This window comes from Octodon degus, unplaced genomic scaffold (genome assembly GCF_000260255.1).
Source record: "Octodon degus isolate 3935 unplaced genomic scaffold, OctDeg1.0 scaffold00063, whole genome shotgun sequence".
NCBI lineage: Eukaryota > Metazoa > Chordata > Mammalia > Rodentia > Octodontidae > Octodon > Octodon degus.
The window spans coordinates 6094444-6112271 of record NW_004524639.1 but is presented as its reverse complement, the minus strand read 5'-3'; the positions used below and the strand labels follow the sequence as shown (position 1 = coordinate 6112271).

At 42.3% G+C, this 17828-nt stretch overlaps 1 protein-coding gene across 4 annotated transcripts in view; it reads left to right on the top strand.

The window, feature by feature from the left end:
- The first annotated feature begins 222 nt into the window (after window positions 1-222).
- The window catches only part of Arhgap36 (Rho GTPase activating protein 36), a 52949-nt gene continuing 35343 nt past the window's right edge, over window positions 223-17828 (top strand). Inside the window, exon 1 of one of the 4 annotated variants that reach the window (XM_023718828.1) lies at window positions 223-308. In XM_023718828.1, coding sequence (XP_023574596.1) covers window positions 251-308 — 58 coding nt within the window. In that variant the 5' untranslated portion in view covers window positions 223-250. The other 3 variants (XM_023718835.1, XM_023718831.1, XM_023718832.1) reach the window with 3 other exon arrangements.

The window sequence follows — 17828 nt, the reverse complement described above, 5'->3', positions numbered from 1 at the left end:
GATAGAAACAAGATCCAGCAGCTGGGCCCAATCCTGTTGGCTGATGGCTCAGAATTGGATGAGAGTCTGGAGAGCCTTCAGTTGGCCCGAACCAATGAAATGGAGCCAAAGATACAGTTTCTGTAGCCATTAAAGAGATACTTCCACCTGTGATTGGCCCCAGGGTACTTCACTTCTGGACTCTCTCATTGGCTTGGAACAGCCTGCTGGCAGCCAGGTCACCCTGTGGGGAGCAAGCACCTACGTAGACATGCAGCTGGGCACAGCCTGCTGCTGGGCACTCAGGGGAGAGGCAGATAGAGGAGAAGGTATCGAGATCCTCCCTCTGCTTAACTGGTGACATCTTGGGGGTCCATCCACTTCTCCTTTCTGGGCCTTTCCCCTCAGGCTGGGCCTGTTCGCTTTCCTGGTCCCATTCCCCAACAGGACTTCGATACCCAGGTATGGTCGTGACTGGCAACACAGGGTAAGATGTGGCCTTTTCTCAGGGTTATTTGCATTGTCATAGAGGATACCTGCAATCTGAAGGCTGTGACTGTCCAAAGAAATCATAGGTTCATAAAAACCTAGTGCCCAAGGGAACTCTAATAGTTCCCACTTTGTAGACAAGGAAAAGAACTGAGGTGAACTCTGAGAGGTAATGGAATTTGGTTGAAGTCATGCAGCTCGTGAGTGGTCTGACCATTAGCTAGGGCGTTTGTGAATCATCACAAATAAATTGTGAACTATGGTATTTAATGTATCTTTCTATTGTTATTTAAACCACAGGTTTTCTGCCCCTGGGAAACTCTTGTTCCCACTGAAGAGATCTTCAAAGCATAAATATAGCTGAATTAGCTATTGTCTTCAGTAGATGAAGGAGGCTTGCACCATAGATTTTCTCTCATTATTTACTTTCTTGTGATTACCAATACAATAGTGAGTTGACTGGGGCCAGGGCTCTTCAGCCAGCTACCTACGTAGGAAATTGTCCAACAGGGGCCTCTGAGCACTAGCATCATGATGTTTGAGCCATTACTGTTTGAAGTAAGGCAAAGAAGCAAGTCAGTTAGTAAACGGCAAAAAGTCTGATCCTAAGATATTGCCAGATTAATACAAATGCTTTGTTTTTATGCATAGATCCTCCAAACTCTCTTTGGGTTAAAGACCTGGGTTTATTTGTTCATATATAAGGTGAGCCTCTGGAAAGTCCTGAAATCTTGGCCCTTGGGGTAGCTCTATAGCATCATCAACAACAAAAGGGATAAGGGACTTTCAGCTTCATAATCCAGCTTCCCCTCATTGCTTCTGTTTCCTTGATGCTTTAGTCTCAGCCTCTCTCTCTCTCTCTCTCTCTCTCTCTCTCTCTCTCTCTCTCTCTCTCTCTCTCTCTCTCCCCCTCTCTCTCCCTCTCTCTGTCTCCACCCCTTTTTAAATCCTTTAGAGGGTAATTTAAGTCCGCTCTGGGAGCCTTCTCATTCTAGTGTTGCCCACATCAATCTCTCCCTCCTTTGTATTCTGACTGTCCTTCTAGCCTATCTCCCTAAATGACATTTAACTGTATTCCATTTTATATTTCTCATCATTGGTTCCATTTATATCAGTCTCATCTTCTCAGGCAGCCTGTAAGTTCCATAAGGGCAAGGTACACATTTTATACTTGTGACATGAGCTCCACAATATCTAGTAGGCATTCAAATTAGAGTAGACTCATACCTTTTGTAATGACCTGAGAAGTGATCCCAATATATGTAAGAGTGTGACTCTGCGATACAATTTTATAAAGAGAAGGAAAATAAAAGCAAGCTGGCAGGAAAGAAATACACAAGTGTGCAAGAGGTGGGGTGATGCATGAATTTAGTCTTTCATATGTTTACCTGATTTACCAAATTTGCATCAAGGAGTATATATTACTCTTATGGGAAACAATAAGCATTATTTGCAAGATAGATTCATAGGTGCAGAAAGGGAGAACAGGAATAAATTATAGAGCTCATGTAAGTGCTATTACCTTGTGTTGAAGGTTGAAGAGCCTGGGGCAATTGTGTGGGAGATACCAAGCTGGTAACTCACAGTTACCACCCTCTAGGAGCAAACAGCACAGTGTGCTGGAGCTCTGAGGCTGAACCTCCTAACTTTTCTGAAATCCACCTGCTCCACTGGGTTTCCCCTCTAGGCATTGGTACTGAAAGTGCCTGCATGGTTTTCTGCTGCTGAGCTTTCCCATGATTCTTTGGAGTGTCCTGAGTGGGAAAGCATGAAGGTTTAGTTTTAACTCATACTCTATTCCCTTGCTAGCCTCCCATAAAACTCTTAGTTTTTTGCCTCTGGAACACTCTGGCACAATAGGACATAGTACCTCTGCTTCCAGGTGACTGGAAGTAAATGATACGTAGCTCTCCACTTAACTAGTGATATAAGCTAATGACAGTAGAGTACTTGCCAGGAAGGGAGTCTCAAGTGATTGCCGCTCGACACCTTAGTGAAGCCAGGTAAAGAGCAGGATTGTTGAAAGAAGATCATGTAAAAAACATGCATACAGCCCATGCATGTCTTTCACATTGGACAGGACACAATATATCTGTCATCTCCACATTTTCCATCTATTTAGGCCTACTTCACCCATAGCCAAGGAGAAAGACTGGCTATAAAAGGAGTAGCCAATGATTGGTCACAGGATGGCCATTTTAGCCAAGGCAGGCCATTCATGATTTGGTAGCAGGCCTGTATGCAGGATTTTTCTAACAGCGTTCCTCTTGCAAGCAGTGGAATTTAACATACCCATAATTGTGCTAGTTAATTGGTTCATGCTATGCATACTAAAATGGAATTTGTCACTTACTGGGGACAATAAACACGCGGAATGAATTGTATCCCTCCATAATTCCATCAATTCACCAAAGCTCATTGGATTTCTACTATGAACCATCAATTTCTTATTTTTACTTCTCAAATCACAAAATTCTGCAAACCAAAAACTTTGTTATAGGTTTGATATTAAACTCTTTTTAACTTATATTAAAATGTTGATAGTCTTTATCTCACTTAGTGTGAATATTCATATAGTTCATGAAAGACATATTAATAGGTCTGACTATAGGGAGCTATGCCACAACCTGTTGAATTTATTCTGTACTATAGGTAAATGTACGTGACTATCTGGATAAATAAAATTTAAAATTCTGAAACATACATGGCCCCCAGAACTTTACATAAGGCACATTAGTACTGAAAATCTTGTGGAAATCCTACCTGAGTTGGTCAGGGTAGAAAAAGCCTCAGAAAGAAGGGAGTAGGTATTCAAGCCTTTAGAGAGGAAGAATTGTTGAGGTTCCAGCCAAGAAAATGCATCTGGGTTGTTCAGCCATTAGTCCAACGGGCATGAACAAGGCTGAAAACAGAAGATAAAGTAAATTTAGGAGAATGACAGAACTGAAATAGAACAAGAACAATTTGAGAATAAGGGAAATGAAAAGAGTCTAGGTAGCAGAAGGGACATGGTGTCTATGACTGCAGGCAACTGCCTGACACCTCTTAGGTGCAAGTTTGGGCCAGCCTAGCTTTAAAGGTAGAATATTGTGGTAGACAGATACAGAGAAGACTGAGAAATAGTCTCTGCTGTGACTTTGCCTAAAGTCTAGAATTTTATGTATCAGGAGCAGGGGCCTGAAAGGATGATAGTCTGAGACAAAGATTTACTAGGTTTCTTCATGCCTCTGTGGCTTTTAAAACTTATTCTGAAAAAAATAAAAATCTTCCACACATAAAATTTGTATAAATAATAAATATAGAACTTATTCAATGAACACTTATGTTAACTGTTACCCAGTTCAGAAAATAGAAAGTTATCAGCAAAACTGATGTTCAACTTGTGCCCCCTTCCCTAATTTAAACTCCTTTTTTGCCTCCTAAAAGGTAACAACTGCAGGATTTTGACTTTTACATAAATCACTTCTTCCTTTTATTTACCTTTGCACACCTTAGCATGCATTCCTAAACACTGCAGTTTTGCCAGATACTGACTTCAATATAACTATTCAGTATGTGCTCTTTGGTGTATGGTTTCTTACATTTATATTATGTTTGTGAGTCATTCATATTGTTGCATGACAGGTAGATTATTCCTTCTCATTGCTATATAATATTCCCTTTTGTGAATATGCCACAAGTTCATTTTGTTTCCTACTGTAGATGTGTATTTGGACCATTCCCACTTCCAGGCAGTTAAGGCTATGGATACTTTTGTTTGACTCTTGGTGTACATGTGCCTGCCTTTCTGCTAGTAGTGGAATTATTGAATCATAAGATCTGCACAGGTCCTGTTCGGGCAGATACTGCCAGTGTCTCGAGTATACCAGTTTACACCCTTCCATTGTGCCAATTCCTTATCAACACTAAGTATTGTCATATTTAAAGATTTTAATTATCCTGGTGGGTGTGCAGTGATATCTCACTGTAGTTTAATGTGTAATTCTCTCATGACTAATGAGGTTGAGCATCTTCATATATTTATTTGCCTTTATACAGACTTTTTTGAAGAATTCCTATTTAAGTATTTTGCCCATTTTTTCCTTGCAGATTGCCCTTTTATTTTTCACTTGGAGAAATTCTTTACAGATTTTAGATATAAGCTCTTTTTTTAAAAGAAGACAAGTGATACAAATAAATTCTGCAGCACTAAACCTTCTCCGTTAGTTCTCATTGAGTTTTATTTTCTCAGCCTAATTTCTATCAGGCTTCTCACGTTTAACTGACCCATGATTTGCCTTAACAAGCTTGTGTAGACCTTAGGAGGTGCCTCACTGAGGCTGCAGGTTCTGTCCTTTAACTTTCCTTCTTTTTTCCTCTCTCCTTTCCATCCATCTCCCTTTCTCTTTCTTCCTCAGTTCCTTCCTTCAAACCTTGCCCTTTCTTGGGGAGGGGAGGTGTTTACCATTTAGATTCGCCAATAGACCAAGAAACTTTCACTCTGGCAAGAATTCAGAGAGTATATAATTCTCTCTTCCAATGACAAGGAGTTGGAAGCTCAAAGAAATGAAAGGACTTGCCCAAGATCATACTGCAAGTTAGTGGCTATGCTGGAAGTAGCTCTCAGGTCTCCTGCATGCCTATCCCAGCGTTTCCCATTCCACTATGCTCAGAAAGCTCAGGCACAGTTGAACACTGACTGGAGTGCTTTTCCCCTTCTGAAAAATAAGTGCTGCCTGTGTCTGTGTAACAAAGTAATCAGTAGAGAGTATGGCTCATGTCAGTCTGGACCCAGGTTGAGAGAGAACATCACCTCTGCTCCTTTCCCATCTCATGGCTGTCAAAGCCTGAAGGACAACAAATGGCTTGAGTAATGAGATGAGTTAAGATAGTGTCTCCCACGCTGAATTATGTGCCAGTTCCAGGACTGCAGGATTCTGCCACAATCCATTTACACAAGAAATTAAATTGAAGATCGCAATGTAATATTCATATATTAAATCCTGGCGGACAATCAAAGTAATTAAGGCCAAATGCTCTGAATCATCCTGTGGCATCACGAACATTCTATTGCTGGATTTTTAGAAGGTCTTATTTCTACAACCAATTATCTTGGAAATCATTAAGGCTCCTTTGGAATGTGAGTAATTGGAAAGGCACCACAGTACCTAGTACCACTCAAAGCCTTTTCCTCCTATAAAATAATAATTTATACTAGATAGGGGTGATGGGTATGGGGAAAGTCTGATATCAAGAAGAATTAGGGTATAGGGACCAGCCTCTGATCATCCTTCGTTCCCACTGTGCTTTTTTAAAGGGGTGATTATATTTCATGCTAAATTGAAGCGTCGAAAGCAAGCTACTGAGTAATCCCAGCCACAAACTGATCTGCTTGTTGTATGGCTCTGTGGCTTTTACAAATATATTCTGCCGATTTTTTACAAAAAGTGTGGAAAACAAGGACGGTGCTCTGCTGCCCCACAATGCTAAGCAGGATTGTCCTTCAGGGTCACTTCATGCATTAAAGCTTCTTCCACTGCCCCGATTAGCCCATGTTCTTCTGAGCTCCCCTTGTCCACATCCCTGTTGCAGAGCTCATCAGAAAGCCCTTAAGTTACCTGTCAGTCCCTCTTCTGTTGCATGAGCACTCCAAGAACAGGGTTATGTCTGAAACCTTTCAATGTTCCCACACCTGGACCATGGCATGAGCCACAGAAGGTGCCTGGTACACGGCTGGTGGATGTATGAAAAACTAATTAAGCAGAAGAGTGAATGACTAAAAAAACAAACAGACCAACTTACACAGATATATCTCTGATTAGGATTGATAAGGTTAATGCTATGGCAGCATCAAGGAGAGGAAGTAATCTTTCCTCTCTTCCAGTAAATGCTTTAATTCTCTCTAAAATACAGTGCTCTCAAACCATCATCAACAAATGAAACCTTGTCACTGAGAATGTGTAACTAAATGATAAAAAAGTATTAAATTAATTTGTATGTTTCAGAATTGTACTTAGGGAACAAGTTATTTTACCTGAACTAATTACAAGACTTTTGTGCATCTTGAGTGCTGCATACAAAAAAGGTCTCTGATTCATCCATTTTTCCAATGGTAATAATTAAAAGTGTGCATATATAGTAATATCCCTACCAAATATTTCATCTCATAAATATTCACCCATAGCCTAACTTTGTTGACGTTGCATGGCATCAGTATTACTTACTTTACCTTGAATACTGCCTCCTAGGCTGTAGTGCAATTCTGGTTTCACAGATGAGGTATGTGAGAGACATCTGGCTGTAGAGTGAATGAATGAATGAAGATGTAGGGCAGCAGAAGCTCTAAGGGTTGTTACTAATTTCCAAAGTAGAGCTACATGAAGCAAGCCCTGTTTACTTAGGTTCTCTTTGTGATTATTCGGCTACAGCATCCCTGTGTTTTCAGGGCAAGCAAATCTTCTTACCAAACACTATGTCCCTTTACAAGGCAGTTGTCTTACTCCCTCCCTCCCCCATGCCTGGCACAAGCCAGCAGGGTGGCACAGTCTGTACTGTACCAGTCACCACCTGTGGCTCTCTTGGGAGGACCTCTTGAGCCTGCCTGTTTCACATCATCCTAGGTATATAGTTAGTGTTAGAAATTACGCCAGGAAAATATTGATACTGCACAAAATCAATAAACTGGGGCCACCGCTAAATATTTATTGGGGCAGACAGTGACGCCATGTTTGCTCAGAAAATTCAATCAAGTTCTGTCCAATTACTGTGGGTTTAGATTTGAGTGAATTAGCTCTTAGTCATAGAATCTCAGAATGTCAGAACTGGAAGGACCCTTAGAATTCATCTGGCTCTGTATAACCAGGAGGTTTTCAAACTATTCTTTATTGAGAATCACTATTCATCCAAGGAAATGTTATAACACTCCTCTCCTTCAAGTGGGGGCATAGGTCCCTGAGCTTGACTCCCCCATCTCATCTGCCTCAAACTGCAGAGAAAAGGCAAGTCCAGTAACATTAAGAAGAACCTCAACACCATAGGGGAGAGGGTCCTAGTCTTGGAGCCAGAATCCAGGCACTCTCTGACTATCTTAGCCATAGGGGCTGATGCTTCAACATTTCTGCTTATGTCTGAAGGGACTTCTGGATAGTCAGACTAGTAAAAGACATATGTCCCTCCCCAAAAGGTGACAAGGTAACTAACTGGAGTGAGTGCATTTGAATAAACACATTGCTACTAATTGTTCAAAAGCCCAGAGGGAAATCTTGAGGGCAGCAGATACAGGGAGGTAAATGTCCTTTGTTTGGGTACTTCATGAAGACTAGAGAAGCTGGGGAGATAGCTCAGTAGAATAAGCGCTTGCCTGGCAAGCACAAGGTCCTGAGTTCAATCCCCAGTACTGAAAAAAAAAGACTAGAGAAGCAGAGCAGTGGTAAGATCCCCCTACTCCCCCTGCCCCTGCTGTGGTACCTTTCTTCATAAGTCCATCTTTCCTTGAGTTCATCTGTCACCTTCTACAGCAGTGTTATTTTGTCTCTTGTCAGTTGCCACCTGTGGCCCATCCTGGTGTCCCTTTAGATTGGCTCTGTTGGTACCTGTCTGCTGTGGGTATATACCAAATCTTTTAGCTCTGATGGAGCCAGTTATGCCACTTCCATGTACCTGTTTGCCTCCAAAGGTGTCTAGCTGTGTGTATGTGTGTGTGTGTTCTTTTATGTGTATAACTTTCTGTATCTGTGGTCTTTATTTCAGCAGGTGGTTGTCTGTGTCTTTCTTTTTCTATTTTCAGTGCTTTCTCTTACAAAAATGCCTGGGAAACTTAGCAAGACCTTGTCTTAATTATATATAGTATAGGGCTAAGGATGTGTCTCAGGGTGAAGACTCTGGGTTCAACCCCCAGTACCACTTTGAAAAAATGAGCTATCAGCTTGAAACCATGTGTGCCCTACAGCCAAAGAAAAAAAGACACAAAAGCAGAGAAAACATATCAGATCTCTTTACAGACCTCACTCTCTTCTTCCATGTTTCTCAAATGTCTTCATTTCTGTTGACCACCAATCCATCCCCATTCCTTTCTCTTTGTCTGCTTGTCTCTGGTGGTTTGATTTTTATGTTTTTATCTTTTTCTTATTTTACTACTTTATTTATTTTCCCCCTTCTCTTCTGTTGCTGTTTGCCTTTTCTCTCAATTTATCTTTCCCCATATTATTCCCTTTCTTTCCTTTAAAAGATTCTTTCTAAATCTGTCTTTGTTTTTCCCTCTTTCTTTCTCTCTTTCCTCTTAGATCCTCTTTCATGATTTCTCTTTTTATTCTATTCCACTTCTACGCATGGCTCTTTTCTGTGGTCCTTTATTTACTCAGTGTCTTCCTCTTCTTTCCCTATTCCTCTTTTACTATCCCTGTATTTCCCCAATTCTTTTCTTCTGTTTATATTCTGTTGCCCGTTCCTCTTATAGCTCTGACTGTAGCTCCCAGTATACAAATAGGTCTGTCTCTTGTGCTTTGTTCTCCCAAAACACGCTTCAAGCAGCAGGAGAGGCCAGGAGTTTCCCTTTCTGCCCTGTGCTGGGCTATGGGAGGGTAGTTCATTAGCAGTCTTTTCACTCACAGGTGGGCGGGGCTGTTACTGCTCCCAGAAGCCTAATACTACCATCCTTGTTCCCCGCCCCCAAGACCCCATCTGCAGAGTCACACTGCGACTCCAGCTGCTTGCATTCCCTGCACGTCCCTTGCAGAGCAATGAGCCCCCAGGTGCGGTGGGAGAATTCATCAGCAGCCCGACAGGGCTAACGATTTACTCCTGAGAAATAATCCATATCCGGATAATGGATCACCCCTGACTCCCAGAGACGATTTGTCTTGGTACTTAAATGGCACCACAATCCAGGGACGGAGCCAGGACTCTATCCCAGGTTCATTGGTAAATGAATAGGCTGGAATAATAATGTTAAGGATTATGATAAGGAACACTTTGCATTTGCACGGTGCTTTTAAACTCTATAAATTTGAAGGAGATTAACCTTCCTTGGCTCATCTCTCTTGAATCTCACACTCTGTGGACCCTGCTTGCAGATTCAGAAGCAGGGGAATTTCAGTGATGCCGTAAAGTCCTTTAGTCTGTTACTGGCAGAAATGGGAGACAAACTATTTTCAGACTTCCAGAGACTCTTTCCTCTGAACACTACATGGCTTCCCAATCTTTGAGTCTCACTGTTGGTGTCTGGGAAATGAATGCCAACATAAAGAGACAATATACAGGGGTGGGGGTTTCACAGACAGACCTGGGTTTGAATCCTGGATCAGCATTAGTTATCTGTGTAGCCTTGGATAGATTGCTTACTCACTAAGAACCTTGACACTTTTCTCCATAAAGTGGGGATCTTCATAACCTTTCCTCAGAGTACTATTATGAGGATGAAGGGAGATTACGCATGTAGAGTGCTTATTATAGTGTTTGGCACATAGCAAAAGCTCCATGAGTGTTAGCTATGATTATTACTACTGCCTGCCTCTTTGCAGGCTGCTAAGCGAACTCATACAAATGCATGAGAAAATTGGTCTGGAGAAGAGATAATTGATGAGCTAGCTTCTACGGAAGTGTCCCTGAGGCCATCGCTGGGGGAAGGGCCCTGGACTTGTGCTTTGGGGAGGAGCTAAGGCTTCTGGCTGGACTCACAGGTCCTGCTGGGTCTGGAAACAGGCAAAGGGAAGAAAAGCATTTGGGGATCTATCTTCAGATCTCTAGCATGTTTTATTGCTCAGCAGGATCAATTGTTGGCTTTAAATTCTAGCCAGTGAAGATTCCCCCTTCTCAGATGCTTAGCTGTCTCTGTTTCCCTGGGGTGATTTCCTACCCCCACAAGCTGGACAGAATTATTTTCTTTGGGGAATAATAAAGCCTAAAGGTTTTTTTTTTCTTTTTTCAGAAGGCCAACACAAACTAAAAATAATGAAATCTTGGGCAGAAGCCTTTTGCATAAATGAAAGTTCACTGTACAAATATAAGAGTGATCATCAATATTCTCAATAATAACAGTAACAGTCTTCAGAGCTTATTGTACAATGTGTGGCTCCTAGAGGTTGGCACGTCATCTCAGATGGCGAGAAACATCCCCAGGGTCCATCTGCATGCAAATTCTCAGCCCACAGTCTTCTCCCCCTTTCCTGGGACCTCACCCTCCCAGAGTCACACACATAATTTAGCCTTCAGTGAGATGATTGTGACGCTACTGAGGCTCCCTGGAGAATGAATGGTGTGTGGAGGCGGGGAGTGTCGGCTCCTGACTTCAAGCTGCAGGAAGGCGAGGAACTGATACATCTCCTGAGCACTAAGGGCTCAACTCCTTTGGAGATGAGAAGGGCTTTGTAAAAGCCTGATGGTTGATTAATAATTCTCTCCACTGAAGAGAGTCCCATGGTTATCAATTGACAAGTATTTAGTGAGAACCGTCTGTGGGGGATCTAAAGAGGTTTGGCAGAGCTGACAATGTGGTGCAGGAGACAGATCACAGACAAATAAAGATTACTGACAATACAAAGCTGTTCCTTCAACAAAGACATGCAAGCAGCTAGAGCAAAGTGAGAAAACAGGAGATGCTGATGACGTCACTCAGTCTTTATGAGCCTTGGTTTCCCTACCCTTTCAGAAAGTTAGTCTGGTAGCATTGAAAACATATTAACTTTAAATATTTGGTCTGACTTAAAACTTCAATTAGTTTACAAAGTAACTGGGGGTGCTGATTGAGTCACTTAACTTCTATGAGGTGCAATTACATTATGTGCAGATTGGGGTATAATTCGAGCCCCTGCACCAAAAGGTTATGTTGAGCATTAAATGAAAGCAAGTGTGTGAAGCCCTGAAAGAAATGCCTGGTACATGGTAAGCGCTCAATAATCGTTTCTTCTTCTTATAAATTGCAACAGGAAAGGCAAAGAATATTTAGAAATAGAAAAGCTTTCTTTTCCTTTTAAGTTCTTTATATGCCTGGCATTAAATTTCCCAGAAATGCAAACTCCAAAAAAGCTTATATGTAAACAATAATTATAACATCACTCTATAATACCTTTTATATGGCTCTCTAGTATTGCTCACTAGATTTTGTATGATCAAATTTACAGAACAATGAAATACAGAGGAAGCAAATTATATATTCCTCGTGATCCCAGCCTCCTCTCTGAGTTTCAGTTTTTCCATCTGTAGAATGTGGCTAAGAACACCTACTTCACAGTACTTTTGTGAAAATTAAATTAAAATGAGTGTAAAGCACTTGGCATAGAATAGGCAGAAAACAAATGTCAGCTCCATTCCACTTCTTTCATCTTTAAAATTAGGAATAGGAAAGAATCAACTTCACAGGGTTATTATGAGGATGAAGTCAAGTAACTACACAGGAAATGCTTGCAAACTGTAAAACCCAATAACAGGCATTACAGAAGATCAGTTATTTATCAGGCCCTAGGCAATTAACAAATGTTAGTCAATTAAGTTAACATTAATTAAATGTCTACTATACTTGAAACATTATTTTAGGCAGTGTGAGTGATGCAGCGAGATCAAGACCATTAGAGAGGCTGAGCCCCTCCATACAAAACTGAGCATTAAGGGCAAGACCTTGAAGAGTGTTCCTATTTGGGTAGCAGAGAAGAGCACAGAGGGGGGAAGAGGAATCAAAAGAAGGAGAGGTGCCATGAGGAGAGATTCACAGTGTGGGATTCTGCAGAAAAAGCAGCTCATGTTAGGACAAATATGCACCACGTGGATTAGGTCTCCAAAAGGATATTGGTAATTGTGCAGAAAAGAGCTGAGGGTGCACGTATTTGTGCATAGTGGCAGGAGCCATCTTATTGTGGACAGAGGAAGGAGTATAACAGGAAAAGTGAGTAAAGCACTCTAGACCTCTCTTTGAAGGCATTCAACATTAAAGCAGTATTTATACACAGTGGAATACTACTCTGCTATGAAGAATGATGAACTTGATTCATTTGTAGGAAAGTGAATACACCTTCAGACTACTATAGTGTTGAGTGAAATAAATCAGACACACAAGCTTAAATAACACATAGTTTCTCTTATTTGAGAAACTCAAAAATATTAAAAGAGCAAAATAAAAGATAAGATAGAGAATATGAAATAGAGATGTAGATCATTTGTAAAAGGCAAAGGGGACCAAAAGATCATACAAAGGAGAGACAGGGGAGCAGGGAAGAAAAGGAAAGAATTAAAGAAATGTTATGTATGCATACCATCTCCCAATGAGGCATTATGTACTGCAAGTGTGTACTAATAAGAAATAAAAATTGAGAAAGAAAACACTAAGGCTGAGAGGGGAAAACTGTATGCCAGCTAGAACAGGACTCAGGGGGAGAAGAAAGATGTTTTCATAAAGAGATGTTTCAGTAGCTCTGAGGGCCAATGGGGAGAATAAGCTCATAAGGAATGAGAGGGTAAATAAGCAGGTTATGGAACAGGCACAAGAACAAATCTGAGAGATGACACCTGGGAGATTTCACCAAGAGTAAACAGGCTTTAGGCAACAAGGAGGAAGCCACCATGGGGCAGCAAACACTGCCAGGAGGAGAGAGAACTCGCGGGGAGCCACCACACCTCAACCTAGGAAGTTGTGAGGGCCTTCCACAGCTGGTGCAGAGTGGGAAGAGGGAAAATAGTGAGTGCATGGTGGGGAGCACACATGAGAAAAGTCTTCTAGACCCAAAGGCAGGGAAAGATTTGGGGGCAGTTAACTTGTGCACAGTCACATGGAGGGAGGACAGAGGCTGAAGGTACATGTTTCCCTGGTGGCCAAGGTAGCAGCGGCAGGAAAGGGTGAACTTTAGAACATCAGCAACAGAGCTGACCCAGAGAAGGTTGAGTCTTCATCCTTAAGAGTGGGAGAGAAGGACAAAAAACAGAACAAAATAGAACAAAACCCAGCGGCATCATGGTTCTGCACTTGGTCCTTAAACCTGGCCTTGGACAAGAATATCACCACATCTCGGCTTCTATTAGAGAGTATCTTACTCCCACTCAGTGGACGTGAGAGAAATTCTTTGAGGACAGCAATGCGTGTAGTTTGAAAGATAAATTAGTGGCTCTTTCTGTCTTTTTTCCCCTGGGGATGTGGGAGAGAGCTGTAGCCTTACACAGAGGATACCACACCTCAGAGCCTGGCCAAGGACCGATGGCCACAGAGGCAGCAGAGCCGCAACATCCCTCCTTCGTTGCTAAAGTGGCCCCTGTGCAGTTGACCTTGAAGACAGTCAGGATCCACAGTCACTTAGAGACTTGTGCTTTCTTCTTCTTTGTTAAGATCTGGGAAGCCCAGAGTTCTATAATCTGGTAAAATGCTTCCTCCACTGACAGCAAGAGATGTGGTGAATTTAGCCTTGATATGCTCACACCACCTCCTGGATGTTTCTCATGATGTTCATGCCACCTAATCTGGCCTTGGCCACAGCCCCCCTTCTTCTTTTCAGTTTTTTTAAAATCAGATTTTTTGGGGGTGCTATTTAGACATGGCCCATCTTCTGGAGCATGGCTGCACTCTTGGCCAGGCAGATCCACCTTGATTGCCCCTTAGCTTGTAGTTTGACAAGTTTTTTGGAATCTGGGGGGTGGAACAGAAGACAAGTGTAATGCCTGGGTGCTTATAAGTAGGTGAGGGTGCTGGGCTCCAGCAGCCATCGGGGTAGGGGTGAACAGCTGCTGGCTCCAAAGATACACAGAAAATAAAGGTGGCGATCAGCATCATTTATCCTTGGGCCAGTTCTGTGTTCATGTATAAACCTCTAAGGTGCCAGAGGACCTGGAAACAGACAGGGGCAGACACCTCGCCATCTAGGGCAAACTCAGACTGAAGCCAGCCTCGCATCGCCGTTAAAGGCTTAGGTTATCTGAGGATTGAGTTATAGTGGAGAAAGACTTATTTGCATTGACAAATGGCAATTAATGAAGGAGATGATTAAAAGTGAGAGAAGCTACAGGCTCAGAAATGTCAGTTGGTGTGCAAGAGAATTATTTCCTCCTGGTTTCCTCTCTTCCTACCTTCCCCCACATTTGATCTTCTCCCTTCCTCTCCTCTGCCCTCTTCCTGCTGGCTCCGTTCCCCTCCACTCCCCCGGCAGCTTCTGATATGATTTCTCATGATCTGCAGGCAAATGCCATTAATCTCAACAGGCTCGCAAGGGTCCAGCTAAGCTGTCCCATGAGCCAATCCTGTGAGCAGATAGACCAGGGGAAGTAGCAGGCAGACTGCCCCCCACCCCGCCCCTCCGGGGTAATGGCAGATAAACCAATGAGCCAGAGTGGCTGCCCCTAAAGTAATCAATAAATCACTTGGGGTCCAAGAGAGGTGGAAAACTCCCCAGAAAACTGCTCAGAATATTTTTGGTGACCTTCTCTGCCTCAAATGTCCATGGCACACCAGCCGCTAAGGCCAGGATTGACTCTGCTCTCAAGGTGCCGCTCCCAAATTCCTCCTGGCCCTTCTCAGTTTCAGAGGGAGGTCATTCATTCCAATGGGATGTGACAGGTGCCATCTTCAGGCGCTTGGCTCTGCTCCCAGCGGCAGGGATTGTGGCTGACTGCAAATCGCCCAAGTGCAATGCTGGTCTGAAGAGAGCAAGCCCTAGGGTGGGCAGATGACCTTCCAAGAACTCTGGAACTCAAGGTGAGATGCAGTGTGATGTAATGGATGGATCCCTGGACTGGAAGGTGGATATCTAGTTTCCAGGCCCATTGCAGCCACTAACTTGCTAGCAGATGCTGGGTAAGTCCCTTTCTGTTTCCGGATCTTGATGTCTCCCTTGTGATGTGAGGAAGTTTGACTAGATTTTCTCTAATGACAGTTCCAGCCCTGACAAGCAAATTGAAATTTTAAAACATCCATCATCTTTGGAAAGCTTCCAGCTTGAACTGGAATTCGGGGACTCCCTTTCTAGTTTGGGCTCTAATTTAGCTGCTTTGCCACTAAAACCTTAACCCTGTACATTCAGCCATTGCTTAGCACCCAAGTCTATCTGAGATACAAAGACCTCATAGGTGTAAACTTCCACTCATTCTGAGTTAGCTTCTCTGCATTTGGGGCTGAGAGAGTCTGTTACACTCCTGAAGTGGAGCCCTGTTGGCACGCAGATTTGAACTCAGACAGGTGAGGGGGAATCTAGGGGGAGATTCTGCTCAACTTTGTATTTTCACTTTTTTACAGTTAAAAGAATGATATGATAAATAGTTGTACAAAATATTTAAAAGTTGATCTCATGAAGGTTGATGAAAGAATGCTGATCACTAGAGGCTGAGGAGTATGTGCGTTGGAGGAGGACTTGGAAAAGGTTGGTCAGTGGGTTCTAATTTATAGTTAACTAGGAGCAGGATGTTCTGCTGTGCCATCCTACAGTTAGATGATTATAGATAATGAGAATGTACTGTACATTTGAGAAGGTTAGAACAAACAACCTTGGCTACTCTTATTACGAAGAAATGATAACTGTTTGAGGAGATGGAAATGTTCGCCCCCACTGGAACACTTCACAGTGTATATACACTTTTTTTAAAGTCAAACATGGTACTCCATAAATATGTACAATATTATGTTTTATATACGAGCTGAAATAAATTTAAATTTAAAATGTGCATCCCCCTATTAACAAATGCAACATTTATGTTCTACCTGTTTCTGTCTTTCTCTGTCTCTGTCTCTCACTCCCCCCATTTTGAAGTATATTGTAGATCTGATTCTTAATCCTAAATACTTTGGAGTGCATATCCTAAAAATGAGAATGTTCTTAATTGGAAAGATTCTGATGCTTCAGACATGCTTTGCAGTTTTCAGTAAGGGAAAAGTCTCTAGTCTCTGTGACGGGAGATATGTAAGTCTAAAGACCAGATCGCAGTCAGGGCATATGCAGTGTGAGAAGGAGCTGAATGCCAGAGAAGGATGTAAAAACAGTGGTTCAAGTACAGGATTTTTTTTAGGGCAGTGCTTTAGTGTAAATGATTTCCCTTCATTAAACGTCAGCTTCTTCATCTATGAAATAAAATAATCTCAGTTCTTTCGGCTTCCCAGAGCTTTGTAAGTTTCAGATGTGAAAGTGCTGATGAATAAGAGCACTTTGGGGGCTGCCACACTAAACACATAAAGACAATTGATTTACGGAAATTACCTGCAGGGCTAGGAAAGTCCACGAGCAATATTTGTCTGGTCCCAAGGTTGGAGGTCTCTGGTAATACATGGAAGTGCATGACCCCCACCCCCGCTCAACCCCCAAACACTTATTGCTACTGGAAGCCACAAAATTTTCATCTAGCATGGAATCTCAGTGACTTGACTCTCTGGCAGCTTTTAAAAGGCATAAAAACACTGTCATTCTCTCCAGTTGTTTTTTTTTTCAGATAATTCCGCTTTCTCTCATTGATTATGGCATAAAGGCAAAAGATTGCCAGCCCACTTTGTCTTCTTTTTCACATTTTTTATGTGCCCCCTGAGTTTCTAGTATTATTCCTGCCCCACCCTGTCGAGACTTGTACAGTTGCAAAATTCTCTCATCCTGCCCTCCCTTCCACCTCAAAGAACAAAATGCTTTACAAAATTAACTTAGCATTTGGGAGTTTTAACTTGATTTTTTCTTTTCATTCAACCAGAGGGGTATGTGTGTGGGAGATGCACTTGTCAACTAAAAGCAATTTCCCTGCCTCCTTGGGGACTGAAGTGTAATCGTAGCTCTGTCTTTCTGATGTCAGGATAAAGCTTGCATTTTCCTGAGTGGTGTCAGTATGCTGACAGACAGCTCCTGGGATCTAGCAAGAAGTCCTGGCAAAAAAACAGGGTAGGGTATCTGGGATCTGGAGGCTGGTCTCGCTTATCTTTCCTCCCTTGCGCAACTCAGGACTAGTCTCTTACTTTGCCTTACTTTTTCTAACTTAAAGAAATGGAAATAATTCTCTGCACTCCTCCCTCATGAAGATTGTGTGAGGACTTTGTCAGGTTTTGGTGATCTAAAAATGTTTGGAAGTAATAGAGTTATGAGAGAAAAAAATGTGGCAGTGGTGTATCCTAGGAATACTGTTCAATAGAAGGAAAGGGACTTCCAACTTTCCTGTACAGCTCCGTCTAAGAAAGAAGGAAACTGAGGCCTTTCTGAGGTACAAAGAGGTCCACATACTCCCAGAATGCTCTCACATGATTTCATTGGTAGATTCAGCATGAGCTCAGATAAATTCTTCCCAAATGAAAAGCTGCGAGCCAGTCTTGAGGAACTAGGGCTTCAAGTGAGTACACATGTTCCTTGTGTGTGCCATGTGGGCTTTCTGATAGGTGTTCTCATAAACAGGTATTGGAAGACAAACAGCTATTTTCTTTCATGGACCACAGAATAGATGACATTGCT